Source organism: Prunus avium, chromosome 7 (assembly GCF_965620075.1).
Source record: "Prunus avium chromosome 7, drPruAviu1.hap1.1, whole genome shotgun sequence".
Classification (NCBI taxonomy): Eukaryota; Viridiplantae; Streptophyta; class Magnoliopsida; order Rosales; family Rosaceae; genus Prunus; species Prunus avium.
Window position 1 is genome coordinate 21,253,498 of NC_142290.1, and position 23,342 is coordinate 21,276,839.

The following is a 23,342-nucleotide window of genomic DNA, read 5'->3' on the forward strand; positions in this document are numbered from 1 at the left end:
CACACAATCACTTTTTGTCTCTTCCTTTCACATCGAAAAACCAAATTTCATAATTTAGTTTCATCCTATTTGAGTTTTTGTTTAATTATTATCATTGAAAATTAAATCATTTTGTAAATATTTCAAATTTTAATTAATTAATTAAATATATTTTCTTTATTTAATCCACGTACCAAAATATGGGTGAGTTCACATAATAACATCACATTATTATTTAACGGAAAGCATGACAGTGAGACTAACAAATGTATTAAAGTGATATGAAAATAAACTTTATGCATCCAGTAAACTTGAGTATAGTAAAGTAAAAATTACCGAGAAGACAAAACAAAATATCGCAGGTTGAATTTGTACTATTGAATTTCATACGGTAGCAGAACGAAAATTCCTAACAGCAGACCTCCTTAAAAAAAACACACCCGTACACTCCTTTTTCGTAATTTAATTGCTGCTGCTTTCTTTCTTCTTCGCCACACCGACTCACAACGCCGGAGAGAGAGAGAGTGTGTGTGTGTTTTGGAGAGATGGGGCTTGAAATTGTGGAACCAAACGCGTGCATTAGAGGTTGCTGCAGCAGCAATTCCATTCCTCTCCATCTTCCACCTTCCTCTTACACTCTCCTCAAACCAATTGCCCGAGGTAACTCACACTCCTTTTCCTCTTTCCAGTTCAGGCTAAGGCTCTGTTTAGCTAATGCCTAATGCCTATCGCCACTTGCCTTTTCTTTTCGATATTTCTAATTAATTTATTAATCGGTTATTTTCCGGCATGCTTTTTGGTGCTGATTGTGTATGTAGGGGCTGAGAGTGTTGTATATGAAGCAATTTTGGATGGAAAGAAAGTTGCTGTGAAGAAACCCATCTTGTCTACTTCTGAAGATCTTGATAAGTTCCACAAGGAGCTGCAATTGCTATGGTATGTTTATGGTTCATGTATAATTCACATTACATGTTTCAATGCTGTGAGGATATAGTTCTGTATATGTATGTATGCATATGAATCTATTTATGTGTATGATTCGAGTATATGAATTCGAGTATATATGAACACTGAAGTAAGTTTGATCATCCGGGAATAGCAAAACTGGTTGCCGCACATGCAAAGCCACCCAATTACATGTATTTCTTCGAATTCTTTGAGCCTCCGAACTTATCTGAGAAATTACACATGGAAGAATGGAGTCCGAATATCAATCAGGTGCTTGTGGTTGCTGTCCAATTAGGTATGACTTAGTTGCTTCTGTGATTTTCTCTGAGTGTTTTTATGAGTTCAGATCATCTTAGTATTCAGCATTACCATTAACAGAGGAAATTTGTGAACTAATTTTGTAGGAAGGGCATGTTATAAGTGTGATTTTGATTTTATGATTTAATGGGCTCTGTCATTTTACCCTCTCTATTGAACCACCTGGGTATCAAGTATCACAATAAATACACATACACACACACACACACACGTGTGTATATGTCTACATATATATTTATATATATACACACACACATACAGATTTATACATATAAACATACATATGTTAAGCCTCTGAGAGGTCTATGGTTTCTAGCCTCACCACAAAGGGTGTCTGCAAATATTTCTTAAAAAAACTCTGGGTGTGCATGCATGTGTATGTGTGTGTCTGCAGGGGTTGAGCTACGATTTTTAGTTTGGGGGCCATAGAAATTAAGAATGGGGGATAACCGCAAGATGGTCTATAGGATAAATTGATGATGGTTCAGCAAGACGTTGTACTGTAACATCATGAATTGATCGAACTTGTGTTATGTTGATGAGTTTGCTATTACACCTTATTTCCGGAAACAGGCATTTTATTTTTACTACTATTTTCATTTCGAGGTTTCTAAATTTATTTAGTTGCATGATTTTACGTTGTTTTCCTTTTCCAGCAAAGGCTTTGCAATATCTGCATCACCTCGGGATTGTACATAGGGATGTGAAACCGGCAAATATTCTTGTAAATGCCTTCCTTTATCTTATTCTGTAGCAAACAGAAATCCTCTTTTGACTAGTTTTGGACGAAATTAACTAATATTATACCCTTACGATGCAGCTGGACAAATATCTTTATCCACACTTAGCAGACTTTGGTTTGGCTGAGTACAAGAAAGATCTTAAAGGAGTTTCTATTGGGAATTGGAGGTCATCTGGAAAACCTACTGGTGGTTTCCACAAAAAAAACATGGTTGGCACTCTCATTTACATGGCACCTGAAATACTAAACAAGGAAATACATACAGAAAAATCAGATGTCTACAGCTTTGGTATATCAATTAAGTAAGGATTTAAGATTTGATTATGCTAAAAACTAGCATATTTTATTCTACTTAGATCTATGCCTACAAGACAAATGTAACTGAAGTTGTGTTCTTTCAAGTGACGCTGTTTGCTGTTTGTTATGGATTTTTGAATTGAGCCTTGGAACCTTTAGGACCTTTCAGGGACCTAAATATTCTTAATGGACAAAGTTTCTATATGGTATTTGTACCTAGCCTTAGCACCTTTAACTTGTGGGGAGATGCTAATCAGACTTTTGACTTTGCTGATAAAGTATGTTGATGCCAAAGATTGGATCAACATCGAAATAAGAAAAATAAGATCATGCAATCCTAGAACCAGGGTAGCTGTGGTATTAATTAGTTTAAATCACTTTCAATACCCAAGTCATTCTCTTACTGCGAATAAAATGAACATAATTGAGACATCTCAAAAGTGGTAAAATTGATGTCATAATTGTTGAAACCAATTGTGTCCCACATCGGAGAGAGGGAAGGAGAAAGAGTACTTTAAATAGAATTACCCCATTCCAACTAATACCGAGGCCTTTTGTGATAAAACCCCACACCTGAGGATTGTGCAGGTGGTAAAGTGGGGACAGTATCGGTGTTGTTGGAGTGGGCCCTCGGCCCGTTAACCTGGAAAATTTGACATGGTATCAGAGCCAGGTTGCGGGCCCGTACTTGCCACGTGATGGGTGGGTCCCCATTTGGCCCCGCGCGATGGGTGAGTCCCCATTTGGCTCCACGTAGGCCAAAGGTGCCACGTGATGGGTGGGTCCCCGTTTGGCCCCGCGCGATGGGTGAGTCCCTACATGGCTCCACGTGGTTGCCGATGTGTGGATCTCCACGTGTGACCCACAAAATGGGGTCTCACGTGCGGGGGAGTGTTGAAACCAATTGTGTCCCACATCGGAGAGAGGGAAGGAGAAAGAGTACTTTAAATAGAATTACCCTATTCCAACTAATACCGAGGCCTTTTGTGATAAAACCCCACACCTGAGGATTGTGCAGGTGGTAAAGTGGGGACAGTATCGGTGTTGTTGGAGTGGGCCCTCAGCCCGTTAACCTGGAAAATTTGACAATAATGTTGAATGGTCTTTGCTAGATTTTCTTCTCGAGTTGAAGAGCTGTCTGTATATTGGAGAGGGAGAGTCCTTTTCACAGAAGTAGGATTCCTTCAGAGAGTAATTTGGGGATGAATTTTTGTCTTTTTTTGTCCAATATTGGAGGGATTTACACTTTAGATATGGATTCTAAAGTCAACTATTCAATGAAAACTAATCGCCCCGACACTTCCTCGCAAATTGGTGCAAAGATATCTCTATTTCCAACTGGTTCAGTGTAGAATAGAAAAACATTATTAGACACCGCCTTAGTTAAGATATCTGTTAGACTGTGAGTTAATCCTCGGTTTTCACGAATGAGTGCAAATAATCTCTTATGTCAAATTTTCCTTTATAAAGTATCTCCACCTCAACATGCTTAGTATTTTCATTTTTAACCGGACTGTGTTCAATGTTAATTTGTTGTCGCAGAATAGTTTCATTGGTTTCTCAAGAAAGATTCGCTCATCAAGCCTCTCTGCTGTCACAGATTCTTGAGTCATGGCTCTAAATTCTGTCTCTGCACTGACCAATTCTTGCTACGCTATGTAACCATGTTTCCTCCTACAAAATTACAATGTCCAGAACTCGACCTGTTATCTATAATAGAACCTGTTTGCATGTGTATCTCGTTCAACATCTAGGTGCCAATAGTTAGCAGAAAGTAATAACCGTTTACCTGGAGCATACTTAGGATCCGATATACAACTCCCCTTATGAGTCTCACTAGGTGCATGCATGTCTGGACGTGTGCGAAACAAATACATAGACTTCTTTTGAATAATTGTGGTAAATATATATAAATTCACAGTCAAGGATCATTCTTGCAAGATACTATAATATAGTACTGCAAAATTAGAATTATAGATGTTGAATCATAGTGAATAGTAACATTGTGACTTGATTCAGAGGAGAAGACCATACTCGTGTCTTTCTCCCCATTGGTGCATTCTTTGCCAGAAGCACGAGGAAAACGCAGATCATTTGTTCTTACACTGCCCCTTCTCTCTAAATCTGTGGTGGTCCCTTTTAAAGGAGGTTAAGACTGTATGGGTCATTCCTAAAGATTGCTTCTCCCTAATCAGTTCCCAGCTGGATGCCCTTGGCAAAGGTAAGAAGGCCTTAATCTTATGGGGCTGTTTAGTGCATTCTCTGTTCTGGAATATTTGGCTTGAAAGGAACAGACGAATTTTCGACGATTGTAGCGAAGGAAGTGTGTTAGAGGTGTGGGAGAGAGTCAAATTCGGGGCAGCTCTGTGGGCGTCAGTTACGAGAGAGTTCAGGAACTAATCTTACTCCTATATAGCTAGAGATCTAGTTGACGCTGTGTTGTAATTTCTCTACGTGTTTTTTTCTGTTTTCGTTTCGTTCTATTCGTAAGCTTCTGTGTTCTGCCTTTTCCCGGGGGGGGGGTTAAAGCCTTTGATGGTCATAGAGGTGATTTTCAGTGATATCTCTAATTCTAATTGTGTATTTAAGATTTCTACTGGTGTCACGGTTGATTCAGTCCTTCTGCTAATTCTTAATGCATCCAAATTCCAATGCTATGCTACAAGGATGTACCAAATGCAGGTGCAGCAGCTGCCGAATTTTCAGCTCGAGCGTTCCAGGATTCCAGGATTCTTGCAAGCTTTAAGTTCAACTAGCAGGTTTCTTCCGTTTCCATTTTGTTTTCAACACTATACATATGTCTATATATATATATATATATATATATATATTGTGTGTGTGTGTGTGTGTGTTATTTGACCATAATTGATTTTATCCTTTAATGCAGTCCAAGTGGTGCATTATTTGAAGCATTCATTAAGACAGATATTGCATTTAGAGCTGAGCTGGATTTTTCTCGTAAATCCAAAAGAGTTATCCCGAAGGACTGGCATCCCGGTTGCACTGCAGCAGCTGCTCTTATTGTTGGAAACAAGCGTTTTGTGGCTAATGCTGGTGATTGCAGGACCATATTGTGTCGGGCTGGCCATCCCTTTGTTCTAAGCAAGGTGACTGGAACTTCTTACATTCCTGTTAGATTGTTCTGGTTTAGTACAAGGTGTTCTTTTTCTCAGTATAATGGATGAAATATTAGGATCATGTTGCAAGCTGTCTTGAGGAGAGGGAGCGGGTTATTAGTGCTGGGGAACAAGTTAGATGGCAAGTAGATAATTGGCGGGTGGGTCTTGCTGCTCTTCAGGTTTGTCCCTTTAGATATCATGATAGTTTTGTAATGTTGTCTTCCAAAAATGTTTTCTTTTTGTTTGCTGATTTAATGGACTGTATGCTGCAATTTACTTGAGCAGGTTAGTATTATTTTCCAAATGGAAGGCTCGCACACAAACCTTTTTTCTGAGTTAATTGGTAGAACTTTTAGAATCAGTTCAGAAAAAAAATAGACAATTCATAAAATCTGGCTGAGAGGAAAAGCAAATATAATCATCTTCCATTGTAATGTCAAAGTAAGATTTTCTTTGAAGGCACATATGTGCCACTTAGATAGAGCTCATATATTATTTTATACATGAACAGCTACCAAAGAGAAATTAATCAGTTCTGTACAATCCTAATTTGGAAATAATTGCAACTTTGTTGAGGCTTGTACAGTTTTGCGACGCAACTTGTTATCATGTTGGTTTTGCACACGAACCTATTTTTCGAGTTAATTGGTAGAACTTTAGTAGAAATAAGTGCAGAAATTTTTCTCTCTTTTATTTATCTCTAATGGGAGGTATTTATAGCTATACAAGGGTAGAGATGCAGCTGTACTAACACTAACACAGCTGTAAAGATAGCAGCTGTACTAGCACTAACATAGCTGTACAAACAGCTATACTAACACTCATTAACACAGCTGTACAAACATAGCTGTACTAACACTACACATTCTAACACTCCCCCTCAAGTTGGTGCATGGATATCGCACATGCCCAACTTGTCTAGTGAAGAGTAGAGTTCTCTGCTAGAAACAGCATGAGTCATCATATCTGCAAGTTGGTCTTCACTCTTTATATACGGCACTCGAATGACTTCTTTTGCCAAGTAGTCGCTGATAAATTGTCTGTCAATATCAATATTCTTTGTTCTCTCATGATGTACTGGATTATTTGCTATCTCAATGGCAGCTGTATTGTCACAATACAGAACCATAGGCTTCTTAGGTTCAAACCCGAGTTCCCTCATTAGAATCTTTAACCAAAGAAGCTCAGTTATGCCATGACTGAGTGCTCTATACTCTGCTTCAGCGCTAGATCTTGACACAACCCCCTGTTTCTTACTCCTCCAAGTTACAAGATTACCACCGACAAAAGATACATAACCTGAAGTTGATTTTCTATCAAGTTTCGAGCCTGCAAAGTCAGAGTCAGTGAAACTTTCCACATCTAAATGCCCATGTTTTGAAAACAATATACCTTTGCCTGGAGTATACTTTAAGTACCTGAGAATTCGATCCACTGCACCTTGGTGTGCTTCACTTGGATTATGCATGAACTGGCTGACAACACTAACGGCATAAGACAAGTCAGGTCTTGTATGAGCCAGATAAATCAGCTTTCCAACCAACCTCTGATACCTCTCTTTGTTAGTAGGTATCTGATCTGGATAAATTGACAATCCATGGTTAACCTCCATTGGAGTATTAATAGGTTCACACGCCAATTTTCCAGTCTCTGCTAGTAAATCAAGAACATATTTTCGCTGAGATAAGAAGATGCCTTTCTTAGAACGTGCAACTTCAATTCCTAGAAAATACTTGAGAGATCCCAGATTTTTCATTTCAAACTCTTTGGCCAAGTAACTTTGAAGATTCTCAATCTCCTGTTCATCATTACCTGTAACCACCATGTCATCCACATAAACAATTAGCAAAGTAATCTTGCTGCCAACATGCTTAAGAAATAGTGTGTGATCAGCTTGAGACTGTTTAAAGCCATAGTTTCTCATGGAATGACTGAACCGGCCAAACCAGGCCCTAGGTGATTGTTTAAGGCCATATAAAGCCTTCCTTAACCTGCAAACCTTTCCCCCTTTAGGTGTAAACCCTGGAGGAGGGTCCATGTAAACCTCTTCTTGTAGATCTCCATGTAGAAAGGCATTCTTGACGTCAAACTGTTTTAGCGGCCAATCTAAGTTGGCAGCCAATGAGAGAAGAACTCTGATCGTACTCATCTTGGCAACAGGAGCGAATGTCTCCTGATAATCGATCCCATACGTCTGGGTATAGCCCTTTGCCACAAGTCGGGCTTTATACCTCTCTATCGAACCATCTGAATTTTGCTTCACTGTGAACACCCACTTGCACCCCACAATTTTCTTGTCTCTTGGTAACTCAACCATCTCCCATGTAGAGTTTTTCTGAAGAGCCTTAATTTCTTCTACCATAGCAGATTTCCATTTAGGATCATCAAGGGCTTCCTGAAACTTATTAGGAATAGACACAGAAGACAATTGTTGTGTAAAAGTCAAATGAGACTTGGAAAGACGGTGGTATGAAATATAGTTGGAAATGGGATACTTAACATTATTGGATGAAGGGAAACCAAATTTTTCAGGAGGGTGACGATCACGTATAGGATATCTTCTCCCCCGGTCCTCATCATGTGGAACCAAGGGAGTTTCTAGTGGAGCTACATGATCAGATTCAGGTAATGAGTCAATATCAGAAGAAAGAGATAAGATAGGGGCAGAGGCATGTACCTGAAGATCATTCTCAGAAGAATCATTCGATTGGATGGTAGTATCATGGAGAGAAGGATCTGGAGGAGGTGGCAATGGAACATCCACATGTTTCTTTTTTCTTCTTTCAAATGTTTTCAAGGTAACAAGTTTCTCCCCCTCATCTTGAGTAGGGAGAATTGAACTTGATCCAATTTCATGTTCAACTGACGTCTCCCCCTCACCCTGAGTAGGGAGAACATAACATGGTCCAATTTCAGCTTCAAACCACAACTTCTCTTCTTCTGTACTTCTAATCTCCCCATGAAGAGGAGAAGTAGAGACTCCTCCTGAGAAATAAGATTCTTGTTCACAGAATTCAACATCCATAGACACATACGTCTTACCAGAAGGAGGATGAAAACACTTATATCCTTTTTGTGATGGAGGGTATCCGAGAAAGACACACTTAAGAGCACGTGGATCTAATTTGTCCCTGTGAATAGAGTGAACATGGACATAGCAAAGACAACCAAAGATTTTAGGGGGCAAATTAAGCAAGGAAGGGATTGAGTGGAATTGAGACAATACTTTTATGGGTGTTTGATAATCAAGCACACGAGTAGGCATTCTATTAATGAGGAAGACAGCAGTCATGACAGCATCAGCCCAGAACTGTTTGGGAACTTGCATAGTAAAGCATAAGGACCTGGCCACGTCGAGGAGATGGCGGTTCTTACGCTCTGCTATACCGTTCTGTTGGGGTGTGTAAGCCGTAGTTGTCTGGTGGATAATGCCATGCTGCTGGAAGAATTCAGTAAGAGAATGATTTACAAACTCACGTCCATTATCGGAATGAAAAACCTGAATTTGGACATGAAACTGAGTATTGATTAGTTGATGGAACTTAGGAATAACAGTACTAACTTCACTTTTGGATTTCATCAGATAAACCCAACACACTCTAGTGCAATCATCAATAAAAGATATAAAATATCGAGCACCCGAAGAAGTAGGAATAGAAAATGGACCCCACACATCAGTATGAATACGAGAAAAAGGACTGACACTTTTATGAAGGCTAGGTGGAAACGAGACACGATGATTTTTTGCATAAATGCAATGTTCACAGCGTAAACTAGAAGCTGAAATGTTAGTAAATAACTTAGGAAATAAGCGTTCCAGATAGATAAACGAAGGATGTCCTAAACGACGATGCCATAAAAGAATTTTTTCTCGATCTAAAACATTGTCTTTTGCTGCTTGAAACCCACGGCTAGATTGAATTTGAGACTGCCCTAGCGTTTCCAAGTAGTAGAGACCTCCTCTCTCCTTACCAATACCAATCGTCGTCTTCGTGAGAAGATCCTGAAAAATACAGTGAGTAGAGAAAAAGATTACAGAACAGTTTAACATGTTGGTAATTTGACTGATGGAAAGAAGATTATTAGAGAGGTTAGGAACGTGTAACACAGAAGATAACGGTAAAGTTGAGGAAAGAGAGAGAGAACCAGCCCCTTCAACTGGAGTGATAGACCCGTCCGCAATCTGAACAGAATGACGTGACGGACGTGTAACACATGTAAACTGAGATGACTCACTGGTCATATGATCAGTTGCCCCTGAATCAATTATCCATGGTAATTTAGACATGATAGCAGCGGAAATTTGAATTTATTGTAAGAAGAAAAAAATACTGAATTGTTGCTGGGGTAGAAAGTCCGCTACAGTAATCTCTGTCTGCTACAGTGCTTTGATCTGCTACAGTAGTCTTGAACCGAACTGAATGTGCAGCAGGCTTTTATGGTTTAGAAATATCAACACCAAGGTCAGTATACCCTTGGTGAAGATGATAGAGATAGAAGGAAAAAAAAAAAAAAACCTTTGGTAGAATTGGCTCTGATACCAAGTAGAAATAAGTGCAGAAATTTTTCTCTCTTTTATTTATCTCTAATGGGAGGTATTTATAGCTATACAAGGGTAGAGATGCAGCTGTACTAACACTAACACAGCTGTAAAGATAGCAGCTGTACTAGCACTAACATAGCTGTACAAACAGCTATACTAACACTCATTAACACAGCTGTACAAACACAGCTGTACTAACACTACACATTCTAACAACTTTTATAATGAGTTATAAAAAAATTAGACAATTCATAAAATCTGGCTGAGAGGAAAAGCAAAAATAATCATCTTCCATTGCAATGTCGAAGTAAGATTTTCTTTGAAGGCACATATGTGCCACTTAGATAGACCTTGTATATTGATATTTTATACATAAACAGCTACCAAAGAAATTAATCCGTTCTGTACAATTCTAAATTTGAAATAAAATAATTGCAACTTTGTTGAGACTTGTACAATTTTGCAATACAACTTGTTATCATGTTGGTTTTGCACATATTTCTTCTAAGAAAATGGAAAATAAAATTTGAAACCAACGTTTTTGGTTGATCTTCTATGACAGAGGAGTTCCTGCTGACTTTTACAAAAGAAAGTTCATTTTTCAGAAGAGGAAAGGTTTTACAGCAGACTTAATAAAAAATTAGACTGACATGTCTTCTATGTTTATGAAAAATCGTTCATTGAACTCTGATTTATAATTTGGTATGAGATTATGAATGATTTGTTTCTACAAATATATATGCTAAACTGCTAGCTTTTTTGACCAATGATGTAAGTTGCCTACAACATGGGGTCCATTGACTATTGATGTGGGTCTTATAAGAATATAAAAGTAATGCTTGATATGAGTTTTCTTGATCTTGAGCTGTTTGACGACACTGACATCTCTTTTTTACATGACGATTTGTATAAGGGTAGATCTTTAGGTTGGTTGTGCCAGTACTGTTAATTCTGCTGTTATTTAGGAAGATGGCTTCTTATAAGTTTTAATCAGCCCACATTTATGGGTTTTCCTTTTTGAACGAACTTGTGAAGAAAATTCTGGTGTACCGCATCAAATCAGCTTTTTTTTTTTTTTTTTTTTTCTCCTCTCTTAGAAAGATATGCTTCAGAAACTTATGACCTGTATTACATGTAAATTTTTAGCCTAAAACATCAGTAACATGTATTTGGATTATTCCCTTTGCCACCTGAAGGTGGCGTCATGGCAGTGAATGGGCGATACATTATTTCTTTCAACAGGTCACTCGTTCCATAGGGGATGATGATCTAAAGCCTGCTGTAACAGCAGAACCTGAGATAACTGAAACTATTCTTTCGGCAGAGGATGAGTATTTGGTAAGAAATAAGATTTTGATAAATAGATATTAAATTTGGTGACAGATATATGAATTGATTTTTGAAAACTAATAGTTAGGTTTTGGAAAGAATATAACAAGAATGAGGAAAGAACCTCTTCTGAATATGCTTCTTGCATGTAGAGCTTCCAAGTAGATTTTACTTTGTGATCAACATTTGAAGCTTTCTTTCTCTATGATTTAATTATAGGCATACATGCTTCTTGAATATTCCCTTCTACAATTATCACTGTAATAATCTTTCATCCTGTTTACTGCTCAGACACCACAAAATATTGCACGTCATAAGGGCTTTTCTGGCATCTTGTCAGTGATAATCATTTTTTACCTTAAATACAGGGTAAGAATAAGACTGTTGTTCATTTATAAGTTTAAGTGTGATACCATGACGGAATCTTGGAGGCCATACACATGTAAGCAGTTGTCCATAGATTACTAAATTGCTAATATTGACTGGGAAGTTCTATGTCATAAACTTATCATATTCTGATAGTGCTGGTCTTCAATGTTGCTGGATGCTGTTTAAAAAATCTCAGAGAGCTCTGTTACGAGTCAAAATGTTCCATGAAGTTAAAAATACTGGAAAATTATTTATTTGTATATTATTTATTTTTGACAATGACATTTCATGCTGGTAGGCAACATAACCCATGTTGAGTTTTCTGTCTAAAAACAAATAATCTGGTTGCTTAAGATATTCAATCTAGATTACAACTCTTTTTTTATTTTGTTATTCTTACGTTTTTGAGAAAAAAAACATTTTTGTTTGTCAGGTAATGGCAAGTGATGGATTGTGGGATGTTGTGAGCAGTGCAGAGGTTGTGAGCATAATCAAGGACACTGTGAAAGAGCCTGGAATGTGCTCCAAGAGATTGGCGACAGAAGCAGCAGAGCGTGGCAGCAAAGACAACATCACAGTCATTGTTGTCTTCCTTCGTCCCGTCTCCACAGCTGAGAGAATTTACTAGGTTGGTTGATAGTTTCCTGCTTCTAAATGCAAAAAGTCTGGTTAAAGAATCAAATGTCGGAAGATATGATGAACCTGGATAATAAAAATGGTAGTTGTAAGATACTGACAATGTATATGAAATTTGCATCCAAATTAGTGATGCTTCTTGCATGTAATAGTTTCATAACATTCCTTTGTACCATGTATTTATTTCCGCCAATTCAGACATTCTGAATGCGGTCCTTCTCCTTTTGCCCTTGGGGCTGAAAAGAATAAGTGAGGGGAAGTCTGGAAACCATTGTAGATGATATCTGGTTAAAGGCCCTTGTCTTGCCTTAAGTATAACTCCAGTTAAGGAATAAGTTGTTGAATATCATCATTTCAATGTTAAATATGTTGAACTGCAATTTGGAATGAAGTCTAGCAAATGTGGAAAAAATTTCCTCATCAATTGGTGGACAGCCAACGGAGGAGGAGGTATAGAAACGATAATTTAATTACAGTTGGCGAGTGGCAGTTAAGCCATCGCTATATTTGCTTGATTATGTTTATGGAAATATGATTATCTCATCTTTGTTTTGGGCTTCCATTGGCAGTTGCCTTCGTTTGGTGTTCCATTGTTTTGTTCCGGTTGAATGTACGTTGTGAGTTATCTAAACAAGAAGTTGGATGCAAGAAAACAGCTTTAATGAAAGCTCATCACCCAAAAAGCAATGTCTGATAAAAACTTAATCATTTAGTTTGATTTTGCTAAACCAATGGAACCACGAGACCAAACTTAATCATTTTGACAGACTCAAAGAAATCAAAACCAATTTGAGAAAACTCATAAATATCATGTCAAAAGCAGCAGGGTAGCTTCTTAAAATTCCCAGATAGAGATTTCAGATTCCGAATCATTAAAAATCATGAAAGAACAACTTGAACTAGAAAAAAATAAATAAATAAATAACTGTTACATCAGAATGAAAAACCCCGAGTTCCAAGATTCATAGAAACCAATAGCAACATCAAATAGAGAATCATGCAATAAGAAACACTCAGTATTGTTGTGCATATTTACCTTAGATATGCTTCTTGTCGGGGGAAGTTGAAATGAAGTTGAAATTCACCGAAAGCAGCTTAACTCGAAATTCGGTGCAACCCCTTCTCCTAACTTTGATCTCAAAGTAAAAGAAAGTGTTGAAACGAACATCGACTTATGTTACTAGGATGAGAAGTCTCAAATGTAACTGCTGGAACTTTTTTTTCTTTCCATTTTTATGAAAAGCTTTGAAGGTTCTACCTAGTTATATAGACTTAGGAAACCGACTTTTTGTTTCCTAGATTTTAGGCCCAAAAAATAATTTCTAATATTCAATAACTAAAAATTTGGAACCGAAAAAAAAAGTATTCAATATTAAAGAATGAAAACACAAATACGTAATGAAGTTGATTTTGTTGAATCATCCGGTGAATCGGTGATGATGATACACATACCATATCCTACCTGTTTAGATATACATTTTGCACATTCGGATATATTGCAAGTTTGGTTTGATAACTTTTATAATAAAAACTGGTTTTCTTTTTCTTTTTTGGTTGGATAATTTCCATCATAATCCATTTTATATAATTTAGATATATCCATGCATGTTTGGTTTGATAACTTTTAAAATGAAAACTGGTTTTCATATTTTGGGTGTAATTTGATGAGATCAGTATGAAGTCATTTTTTTAGGGTTATTTACTCAAATGGTCCTTAAATTTATACCCGAGTTATATTTTGGATCATTAACTAAATTATTCGTTTAAATGGTTCATAAACTCTATATTATTTGGTCCATTGGTCATACTGTTACATTTGACGGCAACATTGACAAAATGTAACAATAGGACCAATGGATCGAATAATTGAGTTGTGGACCATGTGAACGAATAATTTAGTTGAGAGACCAAAATGTAAATTGGGTATAAGTTTGAGGACCATTTGAGTAAATAACCCTTTTTTAGAGAACTTTAAAAAAAAAAACAATTTAGAGAATTATGAAAGTCATTTTTTTTAGAGAACTATGAAGTAGTATTACAGCTGTGAAATTCTATTCCTATCTCTTTCCTCTCCTCGTAAAACTTGGACATGGAATTTTCTTATAAAAAGAAATATATAAAAAAACTATCAGAACCTTGGGGAAGAAGAAATTATATATATATGAAATCTAATCTTGTATGGCAAGAAGAAAACAATCACACTGGTCCTTGAATTATTCAATTTGATTTTGAGGTATTAAAATGATTCGTTTTTTGTTTTTTAAGTTATTTTGTTCTGATTGTAATGCCTCCATAGTTGAGTTCCATCATTATGAAGTCTCGGACATGGACATGAATTTTTAAAAAAGAAAAAGAAAAAAGAAAATCCCATCATGTATATGGCAAAAAGAAAACAATCACCCTAGTCCTTGAGTTTTTCACAATCGGAAAAATTCAACTCTACATAGGCGGGAAGGGGATTAACATTCTGTAGTTAAACTTTCTTCGCTTGCTGCTATATATCTGCAGGTACTAACAATTCACAAATGAACATGACTAACAAAGATGGCTAAAGGAATGAATGTGGTCTAACATGGCTAAAAGTTTCTCTACTCTACTGTACAACCAGAGGGAACAAATATTTCAAACAGAAATTTTCTTCAATCTCCATTATAGCTAGCTAGCTATAACAGTAACTAATAATTTTCTTTAAATAAAAAATATATATATAAAAACTTAAAAAGAACAAAAAGGAAATTGGTACTTGTGGCTGATGGTCATAGAACTTGTCAATGATCAAATGCAATTCATATATAATAGATGAAAGAGTAATTACTTTCCCAGTCAGGGCTTTTGTTCATATTATATGGTCAAAACTCAACTTATCCTATAACAACTTATCATCTTATGCAGAACGATATTTTCAGCACCTAAACTAAGTTCGCATTAGAAAATGAGAAAAACAAAACCCGAATCCCCAAAACCTCATGTAACACAGATCAATGAAGCATTTTCTCAATGTTTTCAAATTCCATCATTTTGTCACTTGAGATCAATGTTTTGAAAGGCGAGGCGTAGAGCAAGGCGTTTTTTGTCCCACAAGACGAGGCATAAGCCTTGAGGCATTGAAGCGTAAGCTTTTCGATTATATATTATTTTATAGAGTGAATATAAAAATACAAATTACTTGAGCCCAATATTAATCATTGTAAAAATTTATTTAATATAACCTATGAATCAGTATTATTTTGAAAAAAAAAAAGTCTTAAACATGTTATTAAGTGGACATTAATAACGCATACTCTTATTATTAAGGGCTTTTTTGGTTGGGCTTTATAATGGCACTACTTGCTTTTGAAAAAGCTAAACTTTAATAAAACCAAGGTCTAAAATATCGGTGATATTGGAAATATCGGTAGTCCAAAAACGCGGAAATTTCGATGGAAATATCGGGATATTATCGATATCGATAAAAATTGAATAAAAACCACAGAAATTGTAAGAAAAACTTGGAAATTTTTATTGAAACTTTGCAGGATGTTTATTTAGTCTATTATCTATTAGTTTATCACAAAAAATTGGAAGGAAATGCATTGCATGATGGATTTAACTGATTTAAGGTGATTATATAGCGAGTTGGCAAACACTGTGAATGTAGAAAATATGTAGTAATTAATGAAAGAAGATTAAACACACCATAATCATTTATATATAATGAATTACTACAATATTTTACACTTTGTACATTGCATGGTAAGATACATGAATGTTGAAATTATCACCTCTGATATTATCGCCAATGTTTTGAAAGGCGAGGCATTGATACAAGGCGTTTTAGTCACATTATGCGAGGCGTAAGCCTTGAAGCAGTGAGGCGTATGCATTTTAAACATTAATTTATTTTTAAAAAAAAATTATAAATAATACAATATAATTAAATTGTACAACTAATTCTTATTTAACTATAACAATTTATATATATAGATCCATGTGTTAATATATTAACAAAAAAGTTAATTCTTATTGAAAACACAGCGGCCTGCTCCAACTAAAGGCAAGAAATTGAAGTAGAATCTCCAATTGATATATAGAATATATAGCGTGTATTAACTTAATATATTAATTAATTAGAAAAAACGCAATAAAAAAAAAAAACCGAACGTGCGTTTCAACTTTCATTTAAGTAACCTCAGTTTTAAAAGGGGCTGAAAGTGAAACGACGTCATTTCAAACAACCCTAAAAAATATTGGGAAATAGCCCTATATGCCACCAATTTTATAATCTTAACTAAAAATACCACCCCTCCCCAATTTTTGTACAACTATCATCTATAAATATAAAATTATTGTCCACTTATTGCTGAATTTTCACAACTTCAGAAATTTTGTTATCTCTTAGGTCACTCAGCTCTCTCTCTCTCTCTGGCACAGCTCTCTTTCTCTTTGGTTTCTGTCTAACGCAGCTCTCTGTGTCTCTCTTGGCTCTCTCTGTCTCTAGCGCAACTCTGTGTCTCTCTCTTTGCTCTCTTTCTCATAGCGCAGCTCTTTCTCTCTCTCTCTTTCTCCCTGTATTCGGTCTCTTGCTCTCTGTTTGGAATCGGAACCCCTCCCTTTAGGTATGTCTTCTGAATAGCTGCTTGCAACCTTGAAGCTTTAGTGGATTGTCGACCTCGAAAAGGTAGTGTTGATGGTTATTTTCTTAAAATTAGTGGGATTATGTGAAATGAGTTATATTTTGATTGTTTGGGTTTGTGTTAAATTCGTTTTGGCTTTAATTGCTTTGGGTTAGGTTTTGTTGAATATTCATGCTCAGTCATCTGGGTTTGTACCAATTGCACTTAGATTGGTCTGGATATGTGAATCTTGAAACTTGGGATTTTCCATTTGATGTAGTATATCTGTATAGTGTGATTGCTGATGTGTTACTCGTGTACTGCTGTTGCGTTCCTCTTATTTCACTGTCGTATTGCTGTTATGTTGATGTTCTATTGCTATTATATTGTTTTTATATTGTGGTTATATTGCTATTGTATTGTATGGTTATTGTGGTTATATTGTGTTAATGAAATGTTGTTTTGTCATGGTCAGAAATGGAGACAATTGTTATTCTCGTGTGCTACAATGGAAAATGGGTCACCTCGAAGAAGATGTGCAAATACGAAGGGGGTGAGTCAAAAGGCTTAATAGTTCCACGGACCATCAAATTTGCTGAACTGTTGGACCGTGTGCATCAGATTGGTAATACAAACAGCAGGGAAGACAAGGTTAGCTTAAAATTCTCAGTTTTGGTGGCCTCGAATGAGTGGAAGCACATAAAGATTGAGGACGATGATGATGTCAAATTTTTTATGAAGTACAATTCTGAGGTAACACCTTCAAAACTAGCTCCCTTACTCGTGAGTATAGAAGATAAAGGACTGAGAAATGATGTAGTTGATAGTATGCATATCACGACAGATAGTAGTCGGATGGGTCCTTCTTCAGTTGCCATTGTTGAAAGCAATGAAGTAACTTGGAATAATACAAATGGCACTGATGTGGGAGGTGAAGTAGGGACAGATTTTATGGATATGATTGATTTTAGCGAGGTGGATCAGATGCATGGTGGTGATAATGGTACTGAAAGAAATGAAGTGTCAGTGTACTCTGCCCCTCCTATTTTGGGCTGCTTGAACACATCTGCCCAACTGCTAATAATGCGTTTAGGAGGAGAATCTGAACCCATTCGTGAACATTATTCGAATGAAATAGGTGAACAGAACCGGTACAATGAAGCCGGTGTAAATAATGGAGAAGCATATTTGGATAGGGGGTTTTCGCGAAGTGATTGGAATCCGAAAATTACAGTTGGGCAAATTTTCTCTACTAAGAAAGCATTGTTGACGGAGTTACAGTTGATGGCATTAAGAGGCCATTTTGAATTTAAGGTGCAATTGTCTTGCACTAAGAGGTTGGTTGTGGTTTGTTGTCAACGTCCATGCCCATGGCGAGTCCGAGCATCAAGATTTGGAGATAACAGCTTCATGATTGTGAGGTGTACAACTGTCCATGAATATGATTTGAGGGTTGTAAGTGACAACCATCGTCAAGCAACTGCAGCACTTGTAGCCACTTCATTTAAAAGGAAGTTGAAGGATTCTCGGACAATATACACACCAAGTGACATTATGAGAGATGTGAAACACAACTTTGGTTTCAGCATCCATTATTCGAAAGCTTGGAAAGCAAGGGAGTTAGCTCTATTGTCCATTAGAGGATCAGCGGAGGAGGCATATTATATCCTTCCAGCTTATTGCTATGAATTGGAGCGTATGAATCCCGGCACAAAAACACACATCCAAACTGATGAGAACAATCACTTTGTGTATTTATTTATGGCGGTTGGCGCATGTATTAGAGGGTTTCGTTCTTCCATGCGCCCAGTGATAGCCGTGGATGCCACTCATTTAAAATCCAAGTACAAGGGTGTTATGTTTGTAGCAAATGCATTTGATGGTAATCGAAATATATATCCTCTTGCTTTTGGGATCGGGGATTTGGAGATGGATGCATCATGTCATTGGTTTTTCACTAAACTTCATGAAGCCATTAGTGAGTGTCCCAATCTTGTTATTATTTCTTATCGCAATGTTAGCATAGAGAATGTGTGGAACAAAGTTTTTCCAACTGCGCAACATGGCATATGCTTTTATCATATGAAGGGGAACATGAAACGCACTTGCAAGTTGAAAAAGCATGATCACATACTTATGCACTTTGAGAAGGCTGCGAAATCTTATTCCATTGCTGAATTTGATTGTCATTTTCGCAAGATCAAGCGAAAGGAACATGTTGCTCAATATCTTGAAGAGGCAGGGTTACATAAGTGGTCTAGAGCTCACATGGATGGACGCCGCTACAATGTAATGACAACAAATATTGCGGAGTCAATCAACTCAGTCCTTAGGTTTGCAAGGATGATGCCAGTGGTTCATTTGATAGGGGAAATTATTAATCTCCTTGTGAAATGGTTCACCGAACGTCGTGACTTGGCTTTGAATTGCACAACAACATTGTGCCCCAATTTTGGAGAGAAGAAGTTGAGGAACAAGTTGGAGGATGCTGCAAGGATGAATGTGGTTAAAGTAAGTAATGCACAGTATAATGTTTTGGACGGTTATATGGACGGCCTCGTAGATTTGACGAACAACAGTTGTAGTTGTAGAAAGTTCCAGCTTGAGCAGCTACCTTGCAAGCATGTAGTTGCAGTTTGCCGCTTCTTGAAAGTAAATGTATACTCAAAGGCTTCTCGGTATTACACTCGGAAAACTTGGATGGATGCTTATTCGGATAGCATCTACCCGGTACAGCCTCACGGAATGTGGGATATTCCTGAAGATGTTCGAAGTCAAGTTGTGCTGCCTCCCATGGCAAGGGTCATGCCAGGCAGACGAAAGAAGTTAAGAATTCCCTCGCACGGAGAGGGCACCATTAGAAGAAAGTGCTCAAGGTGTGGTTTCGGAGGCCACAATAAAAGCACCTGTAAAAACAATATTCCATTGCGCAATGTATCTTAGACAATATGATTTGTGTTGCTTTGGTAGGTCATGTAAACTTTACTTTTATTTGTGGTGGGTTTCGTGTTATGTTGAATGAGAATTGTTTTAAATTTGTATAATTTGGGTTGCATTGCTACAGCATGTTGTATTGCTTCCAGATTGCTATTTTATTGTACTTTTATTGCACTGGTATTGCTTCCAGATTGCTATTATAATTTGAGTGCGAAATTAAAGGGCTTGGAATGTAATTCCAAAAGGATCCAAAACATTAAAGTTCTTAGAATTCCTTTATTACACAGTTACCCTGATACTCCGACTAAACCTTCTTTTCTAATTACAAATTCGGCGGATGCATAGGCCAGATGTGGGGCAAATACAAGGTGAAATGTCCTATGTGTTTGACATATAGTTGTTGAAGGAGCATTACGAATGTTAACCCCAATAGATTGCTCATGTCTTGCCAAGAACACTCTTGAATTTATGCAATGTGCCCAAGCCAGTCCCAAAGCTGGACTCACCTGTCTGCCTGATGTGTCCAGGGACTCCTAGTTTCCCAACCTCACCCCATTCACTCCATCATGTGGCCCAATAAAATCCACCACTTGGTTGGTGACAACCACCGCCAACCCAAACTTATTTGCTAAACCCTTCAATGTCCCAGATATGTTGAAGAACATTTTAGACCGTCGTTTCAAATCTGCCAGTGTTGTCTGATACTGTGATCGGAACAATGCAGCAATGGAATCAATGACAATGAGTTTGACAGGTAGGCGGGTGTGATCAATGGCAATAAATGCTTCTATGTCTCCAAGGACATGGATGAGTTCTTGAGCATCATGAACACCACGAACATATATGTCTTCCAATGGCTCCAACCTTATTAAGTTGGGGTATGATGCATGATAAAGGTTGCCTAGTTGTTGCAATCGACGAAATGAGAAGCTAAATTATGTGAATATGTAGACGGAGGACCCCCCTAGTCCGCCATGTGAGGGTGGGAGCTGAGCTCGTACCGTAAGTTGGAGACAAAGTTGCGTCTTCCCGGAACCACTCTCCCCTACCAATTCTGTTATGGAGTTGCAGGGTATCCCACCCCCCAAGCAGTGATCTAGTATTGGGCATCCAATGGATAATTTAGGGGTTGAAAGAGGAAGGAGCATGAGGTTTTGGGGTGTCATGTTTCTGTAATTTAGGGGGGGGTGTGATGGTGCTACAAGGCATGCATTATATATATAGAGTTCATTTTGAAGGTTTGTAATGTAGGCCATATGTCTTTTAAGGGATGTATACTTCATCCTTTTTCCAGGTTGTAATTACTTAATATTTTTTTTCTTGACTTTTTGAGGACCAAATAATTTGAAAAACATTCTGATGCAGTACGTACTGTAATACGATCATATTGTAACTCTATCACCTATGTATTGTACTCTTATTGACATAATATTGCCATTATACGCATGTTTATTATATAGTTATTGCTGCTATATCGCTACTGAACTGGACACCCATAAACTGTATACGCACAAATACAAAAAGAGGCCACCTCATAGCATAAAATCCTATTTCCAAACTTACATAATACAACAACAGGCCACCCCATGGTTACATAATACAAAAAGAGGCCACCTCATAGTTCCATTTCCCTGCTGTTGACAAATTCGAAGTTTGCATACTCTTCAAGTGCGGCAATCACGACCCATGAAATTCATGACCCCGGCCACAGTGATGTTGGCCTAGTTTCCTGCAGGATCCACTATTTTTGCAAACTTACGAAATAGTTCAAATCCCCTTTCCACTTGTTGTTGCTTCAACTTGGCCATTTCTTCTGATTCCTTGAATACCATAATTGCAGTGGTATGGGCAATTTCAATTTTTCGTTTGATTGCCTTTATATGTACGAGATGCATGCGGGCATGATAACGAGAGCGAATTGTGCGCTTTTTTATGACATCCCATCTAGCTTGGCCCTCCACAATTTTTGATACTATGTCTGCATGGAGATTTTTCCAAAACATGGTATTACCTCGACATTGCTGCATGCCATGGACCAAGTCTGCAGTGAGTGAATTGGGTGACTTGGCTTCTGTTTCAGTCTCCCCTCCTTCAGTAATTGAAAGCGTTGGGTTTGGTGTGAGGTTATGGTCCATGGTCTTTGATATTTAATGTAGGCTGGTGTATGACTTCATTGGAAAAAAGGGGGACTAAATGCGATGTGAGTGAAATCAGCGGGGAAGATAATGGCTGCAAGCAGGAGTTAATGTGATGGAAGCTTTCATTTCAAACAGCTGGGTTGATTAATATAGGCAGGTTTTAATGACCTGGAGCAACAGAGAGAGTTAGTGGCGGGAGGGATTAGGGGGAGTCATTGGCGGGAGGGCTTGGCGGGAGTGTTAGGCAAGATAGTATTGGGCGGGAGTTATTACCCAGTTGACTGTATGCCTTTTTGTCATATATTTCTATTTTGGATGTTCCGAACTTGGTCATTTTCCCATTATGTAATTCAAAAAAGGGATTTGCCTATTTGCCTAATTGATCAACTCATTCAAATTGACCAATATGGTTATTGTCTTATTTCTCATTTCAGCAATCTCAATTCGTTTCCATTTTTCCATTTTTCATATTTTCCTATTTTCCATCTGTCATCCAATTATGCAATTATCCAACTATCCAATTTTTCATTTTTTGTGCCTATTTTATCCTATTTTGCAATTTCCCAAGTTTCCTTTTGTTCTATTTCCAGTTTTCCAATTTTTCAATGTTCCTATTTTTCCATTATGTAATTATAAAAAGTTGCATACTTTGCATAATTGAGAAAGTAATTTAAATTGTCCAATATGGTAATTGTCTTATTTCCCATTTCCACTGTGGGACTTCGTTTCCAATTTTCCTATTTTCCATGTGTCCCTGTTTCCTATTTCCATTTATCCAATTTTCAGTTTTTGTCCAATTATCCAATTGTTCTATTAACCAATTTTCTTTTTTCCAATTGCCCTATTTTCTAAGTTTCCTTTTTTTCCTTTTTCCAATTTTCCAATTTGCTAACTTTCCTTTTGTTCTATTTCCAATTTTGCTATTTTCCAAGTTGCCTTATTTGCTATTTTTCAATTATCCAGGTATCCAATAGTCCAATAGTCCAATAGTCCAATTTTCCAATTATCCAATTATCCAATTTTCAATTTTCCAATTTGCGAATTTGCCTATTTTCCAACTGTCCTTTTTTCCTGTCTCCTATTTCCAATTTTCCAATTTTCCAATTTTCATGTTTTCAGAGTATCTTTTTTTTCCTGTTTCCTATTTTCCAAGTTTCCTTTTGTTCAATTTCCAATTTTCGAAGTTGCTTTATTTTCCAATTTTCCAATTTTCCAATTTTCCAAGTGTCCTTTTTTCCTTTTTCCAATTTTCCAAGTGTCCTTTTCTCCTATTTCCTACTTTCCTACTTTCCTCTTTCCAATTTTCGTTTTTTCCTATTTCCAATTTTCCAATTTTCCAAGTTTCCATTTTTTCGTATTTCCAATTTTCCAATTTTCCAATTTTCCTTTTGTTCT

At 37.1% G+C, this 23,342-nt stretch overlaps 2 protein-coding genes and 1 pseudogene across 5 annotated transcripts; 2 read left to right on the plus strand and 1 right to left on the minus strand.

Annotated features, from left to right (window-relative positions):
• The first annotated feature begins 378 nt into the window (after positions 1-378).
• On the plus strand, positions 379-12,731 carry LOC110750723 (protein kinase and PP2C-like domain-containing protein). 4 transcript variants are annotated; one of them, XM_088244077.1, is made up of 10 exons: positions 379-639; positions 798-915; positions 1,056-1,222; positions 1,902-1,969; positions 2,066-2,289; positions 4,951-5,043; positions 5,172-5,391; positions 5,478-5,561; positions 11,189-11,284; positions 12,078-12,731. In XM_088244077.1, exons 1-10 carry the CDS (start codon positions 525-527, stop codon positions 12,270-12,272), a joined length of 1,380 nt encoding a protein of 459 aa, XP_088100203.1. In that variant the 5' UTR covers positions 379-524; the 3' UTR covers positions 12,273-12,731. The 4 variants fall into 4 exon arrangements, with proteins under 4 accessions (XP_088100203.1, XP_021806813.2, XP_088100204.1 ...); XM_021951121.2 differs by having other exon boundaries at positions 5,478-5,582; positions 12,078-12,730; XM_088244078.1 differs by lacking the exon at positions 11,189-11,284 and having other exon boundaries at positions 5,478-5,582; positions 12,078-12,730.
• Positions 12,732-17,291: 4,560 nt separating this feature from the next.
• Positions 17,292-19,863, plus strand: LOC110750879 (uncharacterized). Its single transcript, XM_088244074.1, has one exon. The coding sequence runs from the start codon at positions 17,350-17,352 to the stop codon at positions 19,813-19,815; it is 2,466 nt and encodes an 821-aa protein (XP_088100200.1). The 5' UTR covers positions 17,292-17,349; the 3' UTR covers positions 19,816-19,863.
• Positions 19,864-20,096: 233 nt separating this feature from the next.
• Positions 20,097-20,975, minus strand: LOC110750283 (DNA repair protein XRCC3 homolog pseudogene; annotated as a pseudogene).
• Positions 20,976-23,342: the final 2,367 nt, after the last annotated feature.

Coding starts and splice junctions, on each gene's coding strand:
- LOC110750723 (XM_021951121.2), top strand. CDS start 525: ATGGGGCTTGAAATTGTGGAACCAAACGCGTGCATTAGAGGTTGCTGC. Junction 916..1,055: donor AAGGAGCTGCAATTGCTATG/GTATGTTTATGG, acceptor TGAACACTGAAG/TAAGTTTGATCATCCGGGAA. Junction 1,970..2,065: donor TGAAACCGGCAAATATTCTT/GTAAATGCCTTC, acceptor CTTACGATGCAG/CTGGACAAATATCTTTATCC.
- LOC110750879 (XM_088244074.1), top strand. CDS start 17,350: ATGGAGACAATTGTTATTCTCGTGTGCTACAATGGAAAATGGGTCACC.